General features: G+C 41.4%; 1 protein-coding gene across 1 annotated transcript in view; it reads left to right on the top strand.

Annotated features, from left to right (window-relative positions):
• LOC139766184 (putative sodium-dependent multivitamin transporter) overlaps positions 1–13,524 on the top strand; it is a 136,806-nt gene extending 123,282 nt beyond the window's left edge. Inside the window, exons 11-12 of the mRNA XM_071694454.1 lie at positions 3,220–3,340; positions 11,205–13,524. Of these exons, the coding sequence (XP_071550555.1) occupies positions 3,220–3,303 (84 nt within the window). The 3' untranslated portion in view covers positions 3,304–3,340; positions 11,205–13,524. The remainder of the gene's footprint in view (positions 1–3,219; positions 3,341–11,204) is intronic.
• Positions 13,525–20,491: the final 6,967 nt, after the last annotated feature.

The raw sequence follows: 20,491 nt of genomic DNA, 5'->3' as shown, positions 1-20,491 counted from the left end.
ACGAGAGGGGAGGATTTCCAGCCCCCCGCTCCCTCCCCTTTTAGTCGCCTTCTACGACACACAGGGAATACATGGGAAGTATTCTTAATCCCCTATCCCCAGGGATATATATATATGTAGGAATAGGTGTATATGTTGATGTATATGTTTGTATATGTATGTGTATGTGCTTGTATGAATATAAGTGTGTATACGAGTGGATGAGTCTTTCTCGTCTGTTTCCTGGTGCCACCTTGCTGACGCAGGAAACAGCAGTCAAGTATAATGAATGAATATACATCCCTAGGGATAGGGGAAAAAAGAATACTTCCCATGTATTCCCCATGTGTCATAGAAGGCAACCAAAGAGGGTGAGAGTGGGAGGTTGGAAACCCTCCCCTCTTTGTTTTCAATTTCTAAAAGGGGAAACTGAAGAAGGAGTCAAGTGGGGAGTGCTTATCCTCTTCAAAGGCTCAGACTGGGATGTCTGAATGTGTGTGGATGTAACCAAAATGAGAAGAAAGGTGAGATAGTTAGTATGTATGAGGAAAGAAACCTGGATGTTCTGGATCTGAGTGAAACGAAGCTCAAGGGTAAAGGGGAAGAGTAGTTTGGAAAAGTCTTGGGAGTAAAGTCAGGGGTTGGTGAGAGGACAAGAGCTAAGGAGGGAGTAGTACTACTCATGAATCAGGAGTTGTGGGAGTATGTGATAGTGTAAGAAATTAAATTCTAGATTGATGTGGGTAAAACTGAAAGTGGATGGAGATATGGGTGATTATTGGTGCCTATGCACCTGGTCATGAGAAGAAAGATCATGAGAGGCAAGTGTTCTGGGAGCTGCTGAATGAATGTGTCACTAGTTTTGGTGCACGAGACCAGGTATTAGAGATGGATGATTACATGCAAAAGTGAGTAATGTGGCAGTTGACGGTATAATTGGTTCACATGGGTATTTAGTGTTGTGAATGGATGTGTTCAAGAGCTCATAGATTTGTGTTCTGAAAAAGGCTGGTGATTGAGAATGCCTGGTTTAAAAAGTGAGATATACACAAGTATACATATGCAAGTAGAAGAGATGGTCAACAGGCATTATTAAATTACATGTAATTGATAATTTTGTAAAAGAGAGACTTTTGGATGTAAATGTGCAGGGAGGGGCAGCTGGTGGGATGTCTGATTACCATCTTGTGGAGGAGAGGGTGAAGATTTGCATAGGTTTTCAAAAAATAAGAGAATGGTGGAGAAGAGAGTGGTGAGAGTAAGTGAGCTTGGAAAGGAGACATGTGTGAAGAAATACCAGGAAAGATTGAGTGTAGAATGGCAAAAGGTGAGAGCAAATGAAGTGAGGGAATGGGTGAGGAATGGGATGCATTTAGGGAAGCAGTGATGGTGTGTGCAAGAGATGCATGTGGTTGGGAAAGGTGGGAGGTGGTTAGATTAGAAAGGATAGTGAGTGGTGGAATGAAGAAGTAAAGTTGTTAGTAAAAGAGAAGTGTTTGGATTATACTTACAAGGAAGGAGTGCAAATGACTGGGAGATGTATAAGACAAAGTGGCAGAAGGTCAAGAGGGAGTTGAAAGGGTTGAATAACATGTGTAAGACAAGAGAACAAATGGAAACACTGGTGAAGGGGGCAAGGGGGGAAAGTGATAATATGTGATGGAGTGAGGAGAGAAGCGAGTATCTTGAAGGATTATTTAATGTGTGTGATGACAGAGTTGCAGATGTAGAGTGTTTTGGTTGGGGTGGTGTGCAAAGTTAGAGAGTCAGGGCGAGTGATTTGGTGAAGAGGGGTGGTGTTGAAAGCCTTGTGGAAGATGAAGTCTGGCAAGGCGGCAGATTGGATGGTATTGTAGTTGAATTTATTAAGAAAGGGGGTGACCGTGTTATGGTTTGGTTGGTAAGGATATTCAATGTATGAATGGATCATGAAGTGCCTGAGGATTGGGGGAATGCATGTGTAGTGCCATTGTACAAAGGCAAAGGGGATAAAGTTGAGTGCTCAAATAACGGAGGTATAAGTTCAATGAGTATTCTTGGAAAATTATATGGGAGGGTATTGATTGAGAGGGTGAAGGCATGTACAGAGCATAAGATTGGGGAGGAGCAGTGTGGTTTTAGAAATGGTAGAGGCTGTGGATTAAGTGTTTACTTTGAAGAATGTATGCAAGAAAGACTTAGAAAAACAGATGGATTTGTATGTAGCATTTATGGATCTGGAGAAGGCCTTTGATAGGGTTGATATAGATGTTTTGCCGAAGGTCTTAAGATTTTATGGTCTGGGAGGTAAGCTGCTAGAAGCAGCGAGTTTTTATCAAGGGTGTAAGGCATGTGTACGAATAGGAAGAGAAGAGAGTGATTGGTTCGTAGTGAAGGTTGGTCTGTGGCAGGGGTGTGCGATGTCCCCTTGGTTGTTAAATTTGTTTATGGATAGGGTGATTAGGGAGGTGAATGCAAGAGTTTTGGATACAGGGGTAGGTATGTAGTCTTTCGAGGACGAAAGGGCCTGGAAAGTGAGTCGTTCCAGAAGTTGGTGACTGAGTTTGGAAGAGTGTGTGAAAGGAGAAATTAGGTTAGCAGGCTTCAGGGACCAGTTGGAATGTAAGCTTGAAGATAAATTGGAGGAAGTGAAGTGGTTTAGATACCTGGGACTGGGCATGGCATCAAATGGAAACAGGAGCAAAATTGAGTTATAGGCTGGGTAAGGGGCGAGGGTTTGGGGAGGGCAAAAGTAAGTATGTTTGAAGTTATAGTAGTCCCAGAAATATTATCTGGCTGTGAGGCATGGGCCAAAGATAAGGCTGTGTGGAGGAGGATGGATGTGTTGGAAATGAAATGTTTAAGGACAATATGTGCTGTGAGGTGGTTTGATTAAGTAAGGCTGTGTGGAGGAGGATGGATGTGTTGGAAATGAAATGTTTAAGGACAATATGTGCTGCGAGGTGGTTTGATTAAGTAAGTAAAGAAAAGGTAAGAGAGATGTGTGGTAATATAAAGAGGATGTGTTGTGAAAAAAGTTTTTCTATATCATAACCTTCATTTTGTGTGAATATGCTGCATTTCATATGACCAGTTTCTTTACACAGGTCATTAAATTTACAAGCTAATTAGTGTCTGAAATAAAATAAAAGTATCTACACTACAAAATAAATCATCTTGTATACTGTTTTAAGTTTTCACCATTCATCGAACAATTAATACCTTATGTTGCCTGCATCAACTTTTTCATTCTCGTTCCAGTCTGACCTGTCTTGCAATATGGATATTATGCCAGTGTCCTCTTCGGCTAAACTGAACCCTGAAGGAGAAATGACCCACTTATGATATGTTTGCTGCACATGAAGAGCATCAGTAAAATATGGTATGTTTAAACATAATTTAGCCACAAATTGTAGTTAATAAGTTGTGAACTGGTTGCTGTACCTGAAGAGCAACAGTAAAATATGGCATGTTTAAATATAATCTAACCGCAAATTTTAGTTAAGCGGTGAACTAAGACAAATAGTAGAATTTAAATGGAGTTGCATATAAATTTACTAACAAGTTGATTTTAAAAGTATGTTTTCTAGCTTGTATTTTCTCTCCAGACTGTAACAACATTTAGGAATCACTTTGTAGAACTGACATGCCACAGTCATTGTTATATCAATATCCCTAAATTTTCTTTGTCACAGTTCATATTGTACTTATGTAATGTAACAATGAATGTTTTTGTATCCACATAATGCAGCATAGTATTGCAAGTATTTTCTTATCTTATTGACATAAAAATGGAGAAAATTTTTCTGCATTTAAAATTTAAAATGGATCTGCCACTCCCTAAATATGTTTAATGGGATACAGCCTAAAATGAACACCAGAGAATTCAGATTACCTTTGCCAGTCCTTGTGCTTCCTTCCAGATTTTAGCCTACATACTCGGAAACTCTAAAAAAAAGTCCCCTCTATAGGCTAACTTGTTTGAATAATAGATAATTCCCATTGCTGGAATTCAGATCGACCCCTCTGTGGTCATTAACTGTAAAGTTGTGGGGAAAAAATATCAGTATTGTATTTGTAAGGATAATTTGTGTGTAATGACTTTATTTACATTAGAGAATAATTTTTTGAAACAACATGTTAAACTGGATGATGGGGTGGTGATTCAGAGAGTATTGTCAATTCAGAGTGTGTTAAAGAACAGTAGTTAGTTTTTCAGGTTATCTGATTATAACGTGAATGATACAGGTCAGCAACAAAGATTGCCACCAAAATCATTTCTTGCGGAGCATCCACATTCAGGAATTTTGAAGTGAATTCTGTACCTTGTATAGGTTATCATTATTATTTTGCTTTGTTGCTGTCTCCCGCGTTAGCGAGGCAGCACAAGGAAACAGATGGCCCAACCCACCCACATACACACGTATATACACACACGTCCTCACACACAAATATACATACCTATACCTCTCATTTATGGATCTGGAGAAGGCATATGATAGAGTTGATAGAGATGCTCTGTGGAAGGTATTAAGAATATATGGTGTGGGAGGAAAGTTGTTAGAAGCAGTGAAAAGTTTTTATCGAGGATGTAAGGCATGTGTACGTGTAGGAAGAGAGGAAAGTGATTGGTTCTCAGTGAATGTAGGTTTGCGGCAGGGGTGTGTGATGTCTCCATGGTTGTTTAATTTGTTTATGGATGGGGTTGTTAGGGAGGTAAATGCAAGAGTTTTGGAAAGAGGGGCAAGTATGAAGTCTGTTGGGGATGAGAGAGCTTGGGAAGTGAGTCAGTTGTTGTTCGCTGATGATACAGCGCTGGTGGCTGATTCATGTGAGAAACTGCAGAAGCTGGTGACTGAGTTTGGAAAAGTGTGTGGAAGAAGAAAGTTAAGAGTAAATGTGAATAAGAGCAAGGTTATTAGGTACAGTAGGGTTGAGGGTCAAGTCAATTGGGAGGTGAGTTTGAATGGAGAAAAACTGGAGGAAGTGAAGTGTTTTAGATATCTGGGAGTGGATCTGGCAGCGGATGGAACCATGGAAGCGGAAGTGGATCATAGGGTGGGGGAGGGGGCAAAAATCCTGGGGGCTTGAAGAATGTGTGGAAGTCGAGAACATTATCTCAGAAAGCAAAAATGGGTATGTTTGAAGGAATAGTGGTTCCAACAATGTTGTATGGTTGCGAGGTGTGGGCTATGGATAGAGTTGTGCGCAGGAGGATGGATGTGCTGGAAATGAGATGTTTGAGGACAATGTGTGGTGTGAGGTGGTTTGATCGAGTGAGTAACGTAAGGGTAAGAGAGATGTGTGGAAATAAAAAGAGCGTGGTTGAGAGAGCAGAAGAGGGTGTTTTGAAGTGGTTTGGGCACATGGAGAGGATGAGTGAGGAAAGATTGACCAAGAGGATATATGTGTCGGAGTTGGAGGGAACAATGAGAAGAGGGAGACCAAATTGGAGGTGGAAAGATGGAGTGAAAAAGATTTTGTGTGATCGGGGCCTGAACATGCAGGAGGGTGAAAGGAGGGCAAGGAATAGAGTGAATTGGAGCGATGTGGTATACCGGGGTTGACGTGCTGTTAGTGGATTGAAACAAGGCATGTGAAGCGTCTTGGGTAAACCATGGAAAGCTGTGTAGGTATGTATATTTGCGTGTGTGGACGTATGTATATACATGTGTATGGGGGGGGGGGGGGGGGTTGGGCCATTTCTTTCGTCTGTTTCCTTGCACTACCTCGCAAACGCGGGAGACAGCGACAAAGTATAATAATAATAATATAATACCTCTCAATGTATACATATATATATACACACAGACATATACATATATACACATGTATATAATTCATACTGTCTGCCTTTATTCATTCCATTGCCACCCCGCCACACATGAAATAACAACCCCCTTCCCCCGCATGTGGCCGAGGTAGCGCTAGGAGAAGACAACAAAAACCTACATTCATTCTCACTAAGTCTCTAGCTGTCATGTATAATGCACTGAAACCACAGCTGCCTTTCCACATCCAGGCCCCACAGAACTTTCCATGGTTTACCCCAGACGCTTCACACACCCTGGTTCAATCCATTGACAGCACGTTGACCCCAGTATACCACATCGTTCCAGTTCACTCTATTCCTTGCACACCTTACACCCTCCTGCATGTTCAGGCCCCGATCACTCAAAATCTTTTTCACTCCATCTTTCCACCTCCAATTTGATCTCCCACTTCTCCTCGTTCCCTTCACCTCTGACGCATACATCCTCTTGGTCAATCTTTCCTCACTTATTCTCTCCATGTGACCAAACCATTTCAAAACACCCTCTTCTGCTCTCTCAACGACACTCTTTTTATTACCCTATTATTACTTGCTCGATCAAACCACTTCACACAACATATTGTCCTCAGACATCTCTTTCCAGCATATCTACCCTCCTCCGCACAACTCTATCTATAGCCCTCGCCTCACAACCATATAACATCGTTGGAAACACTATTCCTTCAAACATACCCATTTTTGCTTTCCGAGATAATGTTCTTGACTTCCACATATTCTTCAACGCTCCCAGAACTTTCGCCCCCTACCCCACCCTATGATTCACTTCCGCTTCCATGGTACCATCCACTGCCAAATCCACTCCCAGATATCTAAAACACTTCACTTTCTCCAGTTTTTCTCCATTCAAACTTACCTCCCAATTGACTTGTCCCTCAACCCTACTGTACCTAATAGCCTTGCTTTTATTCACATTTACTCTCAGCTATCTTCTTTCACACAACTTACCAAACTCAACCACCAACTTCTGCAGCCACCAGCACTGTATCATCAGCGAACAATAGGTATTAGTAATTATCTCTTTGGTTCCAGGAGATAATGCCAAATTAGACAGTTCTTTGGTGAATGTTTAGATTTGCTTGACTTGGATCTTTAAGTAATGGCTAGATCAACCTAAAAGCAGTACCGTAATTAGTGCCTGTGTGAAACCAAAGGAGCCACTTGAAACCCATGCAAAATCAATTAATGGTCAGTTTCCCTCATTTTGAAGTCATAACTGCATCTCAATTGTTCTGTAATCATTCATTAAGACATGAAAAATTATTGTTGTCATAAAAGAGCTAAGGAAGGAGTAGCACTGCTCCTGAAGCAAGAGTTGTGAGAGTGTGAAAGAGGGTAAGAAAGTAAATTCTAGATTGATGTGGGTAAAACAAAGTGGATGGGGAGAGATGAGTGATTATTGGTGCTTATGCACCTGGTCATGAGAGGAAAGATCATGAGATGCAAGTGTTTTGGGAGCAGCTTAGTGAGAGTGTCAGCAGCTTTGGTGCACAAGACTGGGTATTAGTAATGGGTGAATTAAATGCAAAGGCGAGTAATATGGCAGTTGAGGGTATAATTAGTGTACATGGAGTATTCAGTGTTGTGAATGGAAATGGTGAAAGAGCCTGTGGATTTGAGTGCTGAAAAAAGATTGGTGATTGGGAATACCTGATGGTCAAAGGGCAGTATTGGATTACATGATAATTGATAGGCATGAAAAAGAGAGACTTCTGGATGTTACGGTGCTGAGAGGGGCAGCTGGAGGGATGTCTGATCACTATCTTGTGGAGGCGAAGGTGAAGATTTGTAGAGGTTTTCAAAAAAGAAGAGAGAATGTTGGGGAGGGGAGAGTGGTGAGAGTAAGTGAGCTTGGAAAGGAGACTTGTGTGAGGAAGTACCAAGAGAGATTGAGTGTAGAATGGCAAAAGGTGAAAGCAAATGATGTGAGGGGAGTGGGTGAGGAATGGGATGCAGTGATGGCATATGTAAAAGATGCATTAGACATGAGAAAGGTGGGAGTTGGGCTGATTAGAAAGGGTATTAATGGTGGGATGAAGAAGTAAAGTTGTTAGTGAAAGAGAAAAGAGAGGTATTTGGAAGATACTTACAAGGAAGGAATGCAAATGACTTGGAGATGTATAAAAGAAAGCAGTAGGAGGTCAAGAAGAAGGTGCAAGGGTTGAAAAAGAGGGCAAATGAGAGTTGGGGTGAGAGAGTGTCATTAAACTTTAGGGAGAATTAAAAGATGTTTTGGAAGGAGGGAAATAACGTGTGTAAAACAAGAGAGCAAATGCGAAGATCGGTGAGGGGGTAAGGTGGGAAGTAATAAGTAGTGATGAAGTGCGAAGGTGGAGTGAGTATTTTGAAGGATAGTTGAATGTGTTCGATAATAGCGTAGCAAATGTAGGGTGTTTTGGTCGTGGTGGTGTGTGAAGTGAGAGAGTGAGGGAGAATGGTTTGGTTAAGAGAGAAGAGGTAGTGAAAGCCTTGCAAAAGATGAAATCCTACAAGGCAGTGGGTTTGGATGATATTGCAGTAGAATTTATCAAGAAAGGGGGTAACTGTTGTTGACTGGTTGGTAAGGATATTTGATATATGTATGGATCATGGTGAAGTGCCTGAGGAATGGCATGCTTGTGTCTTGGCCAATAATTCCATCAGGTAGAAACATAACTAGATTCTCACATGTCTTCTTAGTAAGTTATGAATGACTTCTAAATATGTGGAACATTCCCCACTAAAACTAGTGCCATTGTACAAAGGCAAAGGGGATAAAGGTGAGTGTTCAAACAACAGATGCATAAGTTTGTTGAGTATTCCTGGGATATTGTATGGGAAGGTATTGATCTAGAGGGTGAAGGCATATACAGAGTACCAGATTGGGGAAGAACAGTGTGGTTTCAGAAGTGGTAGAAGATGTGTGAATTGGGTGTTTGCTTTGAAGAGTGTGTGCGAGAAATACTTAGGAAAACTGATGGATTTGTATGTAGCATTTATGGATCTGGAGAAGGCTTATGATAGGGTTGATAGAGATGCTTTGTGAAAGGTCTTAAGAGTATATGGTGTGGGAGGTAAGCTGCTAAAAGCAGTGAAAAGTTTTTACCAAGGATGTAAGGCATGTAAGGAGAGTGATTGGTTTCCAGTGAAGGTCAGTCTGTGGCAAGGGTAAGTCAAGTCTCCATGGTTGTTTAATTTGTTCATGGATTGGGTGGTTAGGGAGGAAAATGAAAGAGTTTTGGAGAGAGAGGGGTGAGTATGCAGTCTGTTGGGGATGAAATGGACTGGGAAGTGAGTCAGTTGTTGTTTGCCAAAGATACAGCTCTGGTGGCTGATTTGAGTGAGAAACTGCAGAGGTTGGTGACTGAGTTTGGAAAAGTGTGCAAAAGGAAAAAGTTGAGAGTGAATGTGAATGACAACAAGGTTCAGTGGGGTTGAGGGACAAGTTAATTGGGATATAAGTTTGAATGGAGAAAAATTGGAGGAAGTGAAGTGTTTTTGATATCTTAGGGTGGACTTAGCAGCAAATGCAACTATGGAAGTGGAAGCGAGTCACAGGGTTGGGGCAAAGGTTCTGGGAGCAATATGTATGGAAGGAGAGAACATTATCTCAGAGAGCAAAAATGGGTATTTTTGAAAGAATAGTAGTTCCAGCAATATTATAATATTGCAAGGCATGGGCTGTAGATAGGGTTGTACAGAGGATGTTGGATGAGTTGGAAATGAAATGTATGAGGACAGTATGTGGTGTGAGGTGGTTAGATCGACAAAGTAATAAAAGGGCAAGAGAGATGTGTGGAAATAAAAACACGAGTGGTTCACAGAGCAGAAGAGGGTTTGTTGAAATTTGGGCATATGGGGAGAATGAGTGAGGAAAGAGTGACAAAGAGAATACATGTCTAAGAGGCAGAGGGAACAAGGAGAAATGGGAGACCAAGTTGGAGGTGGAAGGATGGAGTGGAAAAGATTTTGAGTGATTGGGGCCTGAATTGGAATGATGTGGTATACCGGGGTCAACATGCTGTTAATGGATTGAACCAGGGCATGTGAAGCATCTGGGGTAAACCATGGAAAGGTCTGTGGGGTCTGGATGCAGATAGGGAGCTGTGGTTTCGTTGCATTACCTATGAAAGCTAGAAACTGAGTGTAAACAAATGTGTTCTTTTTTGTCTGTTTTCCTGAAGCAGGGGTAGCAGTGCTGTTTCCTGTGGGGTGGAGTGGTGCCAGGAATGGATGAAGGCAAGCAAGTATGAATATGTACATGTGTATATATATATATGCATGACGCGTATATATACGTATGTACATGCTGATATGTATATGTTTGTGTATGGGCGTTTATGTATATGTATGTTTATATAAGTGGATGGGCCATTCTTCGTCTGTTTCCTGGCACTACCTTGCTCACACAGGAAATGGCGATCAAGTATACAAAAATAATGAATATAATAAAAAAGGTCTTGGAAGCATAGAATCTTCAAAAGCTTTGGTATCACAGTATATGATTTCAGAATTAACTACATGTAGGATAGAAAATGTAGGATAAATACATGGAGAGAAAATTTTCATCCAGTCATGTTGTAAATAACTTTTTCATCACTTACTATTTAGAGATTTCATTGTTTTACTAACATTTACAACAATATCTGATGATTAAACAATGCAAAATACTTCTATCAAGCTCTAAACTTATATATAAAATATTTTTCTTACCCTCTTAGTTTAGTTGCTGGGCATTATTTCAGTTAGCACTGTTTTCTCTAAATGTCAGTGACCATTTCTTCTGGTGTATCTCTAGTTACAGAATAAATTGCAGCAGTATAGGATGCACTTCAAAGGAGTCTGTTATTTCCTTATTACTGATTGCAGCAAAGTCATAAATCTAAAGGAGCTCTGTCAAAGCGGTCCTGAAGTTACATAACTAGTAGAAAATGTATGCTCTAGGAATTTTACCACACACCTCCCATAAGTTGTAATATCATATATAAGAAGTCACCTTTAACAAGGACAGAGCAGCATTCTGTTTTGTTGAGGACGGTCTTGTTCTAAAGATGTTCATCAATTCCTTGCTCCTGTGTGGGCCTTGAAGGTACAGGAACTCTAAAATGGTAGTCCTTGAATTATGAATATACCTAGTGCCCATGTACTGACCAGCTCTTAAGGGCCGTAGAGCACAGTTGGATTGGCTGTGAGCCAACTTGTTCAGGATTCAAACCCTAGCAGGCCTAGAGGATTCACTGTCAGCATTGCTAATCACTACATCATGGAAGCTCCAATTACACTAGTACTACCTTTGCTTTTAACTTACTGAGAATATATTACTGACTTACTTCTTACTATTTAAGGCAACTCTAATCATCCCCAGTGTATTATTAACCTAGTCCAGAGGTGCAAAAACAGTTAAATTAGTCTATCTTAATGTTTTTTGTTTTTTCAGGGACGATGTGCATCATGAAGTGAAACCAAAATAACATCTTCCAAATTCCTAATGGTACTTGGATCAGTGTCACTTAAGAATACCTCTACAGATGACTCATTTCATGAATACTGTCATATTGTTTTGGTATGTCTTGACCTTAACTTTTCTGTTCACCCATGTTCAGTACGATGCTAGGAAAGCTAATAGAATATCACTAGGAGGGAAGTTAATCTTCATGTAAATCAAGCACTAAAGTTATTTAGTTCTATGAATGGAATTTTGAATTGTAAGTGATTGTTGCATTTTTCATGACAAAATTATTAGAATCAAAAAATCTACAGGAAATTTATAAAAACAGATTTATTTCTCTTCAGTGAGAGTCTGCCTAAGATTTCATTGATGAAAGATCTAGAATTAGATTTTTCATAATCATGGTCTCAGATATTTATTCAAAAATGGTTTTTGAATTGTCATATAAATTGCATATAAAATGTTGGGAGCATTGGGAACAGAGATGTAGCTTAACCTTTACATATCTGAAATGGAACATCTTTTCTTTTTGAAAAAACAACCTGTTCCCATGCATAGCAAATATCAGCATTTATGCAAATTTGTATGACCATATATCGGTAAGTTTAGAAAATACAGTAGGAGACACGTAAACATGTATATAATGTTGTTACATAGTGGTTCTGTGGGTATATAATGTTGTTACACAATGGTTCCGTGGGTAAGCAAAATAATCAAAACTAACAGGAAAAATAAAATTACATCTCAAGCTTCTGAAAGTTTGGGAAGATGTTCTCTTATTTTTCATGTGAGTTATGAAGAGTTGTATATAGTATATGTGCAATATTACCGTCCTGACCAAGCAGTGTTGGTGTGATCCCAAAATTGTCCTGTACCCTTCATAACAGGATTGCTGGTTTTGCTTTCATTAGAATTAAGCAACCAAGCAAGACTTACTGCCTTTAACTTACGTACAACATATTCATGTACCTTAAGTATAGCGTACCTACCTTTATTTTAACACTTAATCCCTAAACAGTAGCTAGCTTCAGTTGATGTGTTCTCAGGAACAGCTATTGACATCAGTTGATGTTCTACATTTCTCCACCTCTTTTTAAACAGTCAGCTGACATATCATATCAGTAGTAACCTATAGACTTCTCTTCCATTGTTAAGAAAGCACATGTAAAAGATGTGCTATCTTCAGTATCTCTACAACTACCATTATAAGTGCATAGTCATCTGACTGAAGGTTGTGTATGCTACATGGTAAATACAGTTTGCAAGATGACCTAAGTTAATAGTAAGAATGCTTATGGGATTCATCAGTTTGTGAGGAAAAAGAAAAAGAACAACATGAAAAATGTGATAAATTGAGTGACTTTGAGAGTGATTACAGCATTTGAGTCTGTAAGAATGAGGGAATGACCCCACAGGGGACTTGCACTCATGAAGGAAATTGCAGAACAAGTATGCCCAATTTTCTTTAAGAAGTCCTTGTTGACAGATGATAGGTAAAGTGGTAGAATACTTCTAAAGAACCAATATCTCCAATATCTTCCCCATACATGCCAACCACACATACTTATAGGCATTGTAGTGAAAGGTTTAATATTTCTTTAGTATTTCTTGCTAACTTGTGAAACGGTGAATGTGTACGAAAAAAGATATTCATGTTATTCACCATCAAGGACAACTGTCGAGAGAAGTCGGTGAAAAATATCATCCATCCCAGGTACTTAAATCAATCAAAGGGAACTGTTTCCCATTGGCTTCTACAAAATGATGATGAGAAAAGTTTCAGAGACCTAAATCCAAAAGTAAGTTAGGAAGTTAATGGCAAAAGAATGAATACAAACACCACAAGTATAACATTCAACATTCCAGAAATCGTCTGCAAGGTAAATATTGGCTGGAGAGAGAGTGATATCAAACCATGCATCCTGTCCCTCATATAGTGTTGTAAATGTCAAGTATATAGGAAAGCAAAGGGCAAGGGCAAGGGTAGAGTAAATGAATGGATTGTGAGGAATCCTTTGGGACATCCCACATATATAAAAAGAAATTTAGAGCATATCTGATTAGTGCCCTCTTTTCTGTTAAAAAATGCAAAATCTTCCCATGCATAGCAAATACTAGCATTTATGTAAATATTCATAGCCATATATAAAGTTCAGAGCAGAGTAGGACACATGCACAGATGTTTATTTTATTGTATAGTACTACCGTCCTAACTGACGAATATTGGAGTGTTGTCTAGAATCATCCTGTACCCTTCACAACAGGATTGTTGGGTTTACTATCATTAGAATTAAACAACCAGATGAGACTTAATGTCTTTTCCTTATGTACTCCATACCGACCCTTCTTTAGATACTTAACCCTTAAACTGTGTTATTATCAAGTATTGTTCTCCATTAGTAATCTATAAGTATCTTTCATTGCTAAAAGGCACGGAAAGTTATGCTCCTTCAGTACCCTTACAGCAACCATTATAAGTGCATGATCATCTGCCTGAAGGTTGGGTGTACTTGATGACCCAACTGAAAATACATAGTTTTTTTGGCTACTTATGTTCTTTGTAAGAACAATATGATATGTATCCAATGGTGAGGAAGAATAACATGAAAAATGTTAAGAAATAAATGACCTAAAGAGTAATATTAGCAGGGAATATTGTAAGAAGGAGGGGGAGGCATCCCTACTGAACTCACCCTTATGAAAGAAGTTATGTAACAAATGTGCTTAATATTCTCTTTCTGCCTCACTAACATGTGGAGTACTGTCATTCTGTCAACAATCATACAATCTCTCCATGTTATATGTAACATTTGAGATCATTTAACACGCAGCTCATTCTTTGAAACATAATATGACCAAACCACAGTCAACAAAGAATTGATCCAAGTGGAATGCCATATTTCAACACCATTTTTTATCTTCTTTCATGATCCCACCTTGCTTGCCCTTTACATATAATCATTCAATCTGCTCATACAAACATTGTGAGGTACTAGTATAACTGTTATACATAAGATTGATAGATACAGCTGCTTTAGCCTCAGTGTCTGCCATTTCAATATCAAGGCGAGGTAAAAATTGTAATCCAAAGGCAGCTCATTTTTGAGCTAAACATTGAGAACAAGTCCTCGTAAGCTGTCTTGGGAAATCCCTAGAATGAGAAATTCTCAATTTTATGAAATATTGGTTTTCAATGGATTGTATTTTGTCATGAAATTGTTGAATCATAGTCCCATTTGAAAAATCTTAGTCTTATATGGAACAGAACTGCCTCTAAAATCATGTGCCTCCAAGCAACTACATCAGGAAATATAAGCTTATTCCTTGGATATCACTATATCATAAATCCAACTTCAACCTGCTGATAGGGATAAAGAGATGATATTACTGAGAAGTCAAAAATCAGTCACTGTGTCATTCGTATGAGGACTGCTATATAAGTGACAGCATTACTTTTAAATTTGCCATCCGAAATTACAATCTGCGGCTCATGGCTTCCTTCAGAAGGAGAACTAAAGCAAAATGATATTGAAGATTTAATAAATTAACTACTAAGCCCTTTTCTTCTGCCTTGTGACTTGAATACACACAACCCTTTATGGGGAAAGATGTAATAACAGAGATGTGAGATGGAGATGAATTTCAGATGTTACATCAAACTTTGACTAATATTAGTGTATTTAGCATTTTCACCACAATGACCAATTAAAGATCACAGAATAATTATTTACCAAGCTCTGATCATTTGGTACTTTAGGTGCGTTCCCTTCTGATACTTTCCCACTGTTTAAATGAAAGGATATGCACATCCCAAGAATCCCATGAGCTGACGTTTTTGTGTGTGAAGTGGGTGGAAAATATTACGAATTTTGAGATAATCAAAACTGTTGGGCCCCTTTCCACACCTCGACCTTGAGGCCCAAGTGAAATGGGCAATTTCAGAAAGTCAGTAACTCGATGTAAAGTTTGTCAGTAGTGCACTCTGAAAAATGTGATTGTTAATTCAAGCATTTTATTAGCCCAGTCAAATTACCGTGTCGGACATCTACCCGGGAACTGGGGTTTTGGGTGAGAGAAACCCCAAAAAAATTATTTGCGATACAAATGAAGGTCAGAATCGTTCAAAAGACAAGAAAAACAATATCCACTAAACCAAACCTAACCTAAACCTTGTCATGAAACTAGCTTTCATATATTTGCATCAAGTTGCAAGATACACCACGTACGTAGTGTTAAGTGTGTACCTAAACATTATGGAGTAATAAATGCAAAATATTCAAATGACAACGACGTTGATATTCTTAATAGTTTTTGAAATTAACCAAATTAACTTCTTAATTGTTAATATTAGGAATTTTATCAGTATAATATACTGATGACCAACACAACAGTTCACGGTATAATGGTAGTTGTGAGTGGCTAGTGAGCTCTTTATTCAGTTAACAAATTTATATCAAATCATAAATATATTTTCATAAGAGTATGGTAATGAACTTACGCAGAACTTAATTTTAACAAATATTAATATTATTAGTTAATTTTAACAATTATTAGTAGTAGAACTTGGCTATAGTGTTAATTCTTACTTTAATCAAGTTATTTGTAACTGAACTTGGCTACAGTGTTAATTCTTACTGCAATCAAGTTATTGTTTGTAATTAAGTCATTATGAGTCATAATTTATAGATAGAGTTTGTGGTGGTTTTGATAAAGCGGGACTTTCAAGTTGGCTACCTCCTAAAGCTAGACATGATTTTTGCGTCCCTTTAAATTTCTAGAGGACAGGACAGCGCTGAAGGAGGAGTGTCCCGCCGAAGTCAGAATGTCTTTGTCACGTAATCTAAATTCAGATGAAACTAAACCAACTAACAAGCTGATAAATAAGTCAATATGGTACTTGCCTTCCGCCGCCCGACGTGCCGCCATGATTCGTGTGTGACCAGACTCACATAATCATTCACAGTTTTCCTGGTCGTATTATATTCTGGGTCTGAATAATGTTCCAGAGGTTAATATTGCACATACTACGTTTATCATCACTATTATCACCATGCTCACCAAATACGATATACTGCAGTTATTTCAACCGTTTATTTACAAATTGTTTATCTTCGCAAATTTCTTCTGTTCCTTCTCACTCTACACTTTTTCCTTCACGTTTCAAATCATCCGTAAACCATGAATCATTACTCAGTTTGGGGTATTAGTGACATGAGTAAAGCAATTTGGTACTCGGCGCTGGATGTTGGACTGGGTTCTTGCACACAACTGTAGTCGAACCCCTGCTTTTCTCCCTCGTTACAGGATTCAATGAATTTCTGAACATAAATCACATCCATTATTAAATTTCCTGAAACCATATCTTCACGTATTAACTACGTCACACCAGTTATACTATACTGAGGTTGTTATGACGTCTTGTGGCTCGGGAGGCCAGCGAAGGACTGTCTGTTGACCGACCCTGTCCCGGGGTGTAGGGTAGGGTAGGGTAGGGTCATAACCAGCTGTTTGACCATCGATGTTTTTTTAGCTTAGTCATTATAGTCCAAAACCGTATGGCGGTTGTCTCTGTTTTGTTCTCCTAAAGAAGATGGCGCTTATAACGTACAAGAAATGATTTTTTTTTTCTATAAGCTGAAGACAGACTTATAATTGTGGATCTCCCACGAGTGGAAGGGGGAATTGTTGATTGACTGTTCAGTCATCATGGCCGGTGTTACGGGCTGCTTGACCCTAATTCGCATGAGATTATTATTATAATTTTTTAATTTTTACTATTGCCAGTTAGTAGTGTGAAGTGAGGGAAGGTCTATCTACAGGTGTTGTTGTTGTTGTTGTGCTGGGATGTTTGTTTGTTTGTCTGTCGACAAGCCGACCTATCTACATGTTGATAGTGAAAGAAGTTGTTAATTGGTAAAAGTGTATGGACACTATAAGAGGAAGACTGAAGATCAGATTGCTGATAGCATAGTTAGAAATAAGTTAGGAGATGGCAGTTAGATGATGTATCGAATACAATTGGATTTCCGACTAGGATTGCCGACTTAGACACAGCGACCTACCACACCGCTCACCTTCCAGTGCGGCCTGTCGCACGGGAGCCATGGGCAACCCAGCCAAGGCGTCCACCGCCCCGCCCGACAACCCGACCTCAGGAACTGGTACCTGCCATTGGGAGCCACGGGAGAACAGCCTAATCCCGCACACCCCAAGCCAACAAAGGGGAGATGACCTTCCGCTTGCCCGGTGGCCGACACCAGATGTACAAGGCAGGCTCCGATTTATTAACCTGTGCTCTTGGACCACATCCTGTAAAGGGAGTGAGTTCAGGTTAGGGCTTTGACCGTGCACACCTCAAGGTCCTGGTATGTCAGCCCTAACCCTCTGAGAGCACTCGCGCTTTCTTGACACCATGCACCGCGCCAACTTAAGGTGGCAGATGTTACGTGCACGGTGTCTTTCCCGGTGTATTCCCGTACGCCTTGTAAGACTTCCGGGGTACCGTAGTAGCTGCACTTGTATTGGTGTGCAGCTGAAAGCGGGAAGTGAACCCCCAGAGACCTGCGTATCGATAATATAGGCCTCTGTGTCTTTGGAAGCCACGATGTCCGCCTTCCGAAAGGACCTTACAATCGGAATGCGCGGCTCGCAGGACACCTCATAACCCCTCTGTCTCAGTCGCCCGGCCAAATAGGCACAGATGTTGTCGTGCCTTTTTACCCTCCCGCCATGAGTACGAGGGCACATCGCACAGCACATCTGTGCGATGTGCCCGAGCGTACCTGGCTTCTGACAGGTGTCACAAAGGCCGTTGATCTCGGGCCGGCCTCTGGACGCCCTGGCAGGGGTGGGTAATGCGCCTCTCCGCACTTGGACAGCCTTCACATAATCAGCACCTGACAGGAAACGGTTCCCGCTGTTCACCCATCTGCTCACCTGAGGCACAGCGGCAGATGGAGCAAGATCCGCACCGTCGACGGTGCTGACCAGGTTAGCCAGCCCTCCATACGTGCTGGCGTTCGGATTTACTACCCGCCTGTCGACCAGCAATGCATGCGGGTCCAGACCAGCGCTGCAGCTTACTCAACACTGTAGGCTCCCGGACAGCCGCCTGAATCACTGGGTCGGTCGAGGTGAGTAGATTTTCGGACCGCGCTTGTTTATTTAGCCGGATGGTTGAAACAAAATCTGGTATACCCAGCCCACCATCTCCAGGTGCCGAGTGGAAGAATGCACAGGGCACGTCATGGGCTAGGCGCAGCCAGCGGCGGACCGCCACTCGCACTTGCCTGTCCATGCGTGCTAGCTTTCTTAAATACTTCCCCCAACACCAGTCGATGCATGAGCTTGGGCATCAGATGCTCCACAAGCAACGTAATCCGCTGTTGAGGTTTTAGAGGAGCTCTGGTAATGTTTCGGAGCCCCTCTTCTAGCAGAGCCCCGTAGGACTTAAGCCGACCCCCGGCCCCGACGAGAATCCCGAGGTACTTGTATTCGTCCACAGCAGTCATGGATCCGACAGCGCTGCCCAAGACTTGGGACGTCCTGTTCTTATTGACGTACCAAGTCTTGCGCTTGCCGTCGACCTCCATGCTGAGGGTACAACACTTCCCTGGATTAACCTGAAGCCTTCCCCACCCCCCACCCACGAGGGTCGCAGCCATCACGTCCATTGCCTTCTGCAAGCCAGTGGGCGTCTGCGCAACTAGGACCATATCATCGGCAAAAGCCAATGCTGACACTTTTTGGTCACCCAACTTAACCCCTACACCGGTCTCCTTCACCCTTGCGATTCCCTCGTCAATCACAAGGTTGAAGAGAATCGGTGATAATGGGTCTCCCTGTTTGACCCCACGAGTCATATTTATCTTGCCCGACATCCCGTTGCTGCCTTCGATGTTAGTGAAGGCTCGGTCATACGTCGACATAATGTATGTCCTGACGAGGGCAGGAATGCCCTTCCGCGACATGGCCCGCTCGATAGTGCTATGATTAACTCTATCGAATGCTTTGGCCATGTCGAGGAATGCTAGGTGCACACCATGGGCGTGCGCCCGCGTACGACCGACGATCGCATCCAAGATCGTGAGGTTCTCAAGGCATCCGTCCACTGGAACGAATGCCTTTTGAGCTTCATCGATCTGGACGAGGCTCGAGATGCGGCTACTCAGGATTTTATGGAGCAGGCGGACTACGGCACAGGAGATGGTGATAGGCCTGTATAGTCCTTGGGTTCGGTTGGGTTGGGTACCTTAGGTATCAGCACCGTTCTATTAGCCTTCAATGGCTCTGGTAACGCAGACGTAGCTATCCAGAGGCTGAACATTTTGGCCAGAACCCTCGGAGGAATGGACTTCAGCAATCGAGACGACATTCCATCAGGTCCAGGAGCAGATGTTCTAGTGGCTTTGAGGTGGTGTGCTACCTCATCTACGGTTATGATCTCTGCTAGTTGTTCACGTTTGGTCAAAATCGGTAATGGCACGTTCATCCGGCTCAGATGGTCGAGAAAAGAGAGCCCCCCAGAAGGGATTGAGGCGTTCCAGCCCAACCGAAGTTGGCGGTACCTCCCAATCGCCTTTGAGCACTTGTCCAGCAGCCAAAGACCTATTCTCACGATAGAGTCTCTGTACTTTGCGGTATTGCTCTCTTCTAAGCCGGTTTCCACGCAAAGGAGCCTCCTCCGTGCGGCGTACATGGCCAGAGTTCGCCGACTGTCTTGAACCACCACCACAATTCGGGCAAGTTACAGGAGCTTAGCATTCGTGATGCGTGCTCTGCAACTGCCTTGGTTGCGGTGAGGTTGTCGCCCAGACACAAATGGTCGAGGGCTCCATTTAGGACGTCCTCACCCCATGGTAGACTTGTGGGGACGAGTAGTAATGCGTCGAAATAAGCGACAGTCTCCGCCACAAAAGGAAGCAATTGATTGGGATTGGGGGACCCGCGGAATGGCTGGGACGGATAAAACCGTGGGAGTAATCTCACCACTGGGTTCCGCACACACGTACATCCCTGTTAACTCGGTCTCTCAGATGACATGATGTGACATTAACTTATAAAGCGAATTATTGTTTCAAGTTTATATTCTCATACGTATGTACAGTACTGCTTCCAACCACTCTGACTGGCATATCATTCCATATGTTAATGATCCTGTACTTATAATCTGCCTAATTCGAAGTATAACGTTTGCCTACGAGTTTGTATATAGAATAAGATTAAGCATTGGGTAATTTTGAATATTTTTAAGCTAGATTCAGGTTGTTTGTCTG

This window comes from Panulirus ornatus, chromosome 57, assembly GCF_036320965.1.
Source record: "Panulirus ornatus isolate Po-2019 chromosome 57, ASM3632096v1, whole genome shotgun sequence".
NCBI lineage: Eukaryota > Metazoa > Arthropoda > Malacostraca > Decapoda > Palinuridae > Panulirus > Panulirus ornatus.
The sequence above is the reverse complement of the archived record's forward strand: the minus strand, read 5'-3'. Positions and strand labels throughout refer to the sequence as shown.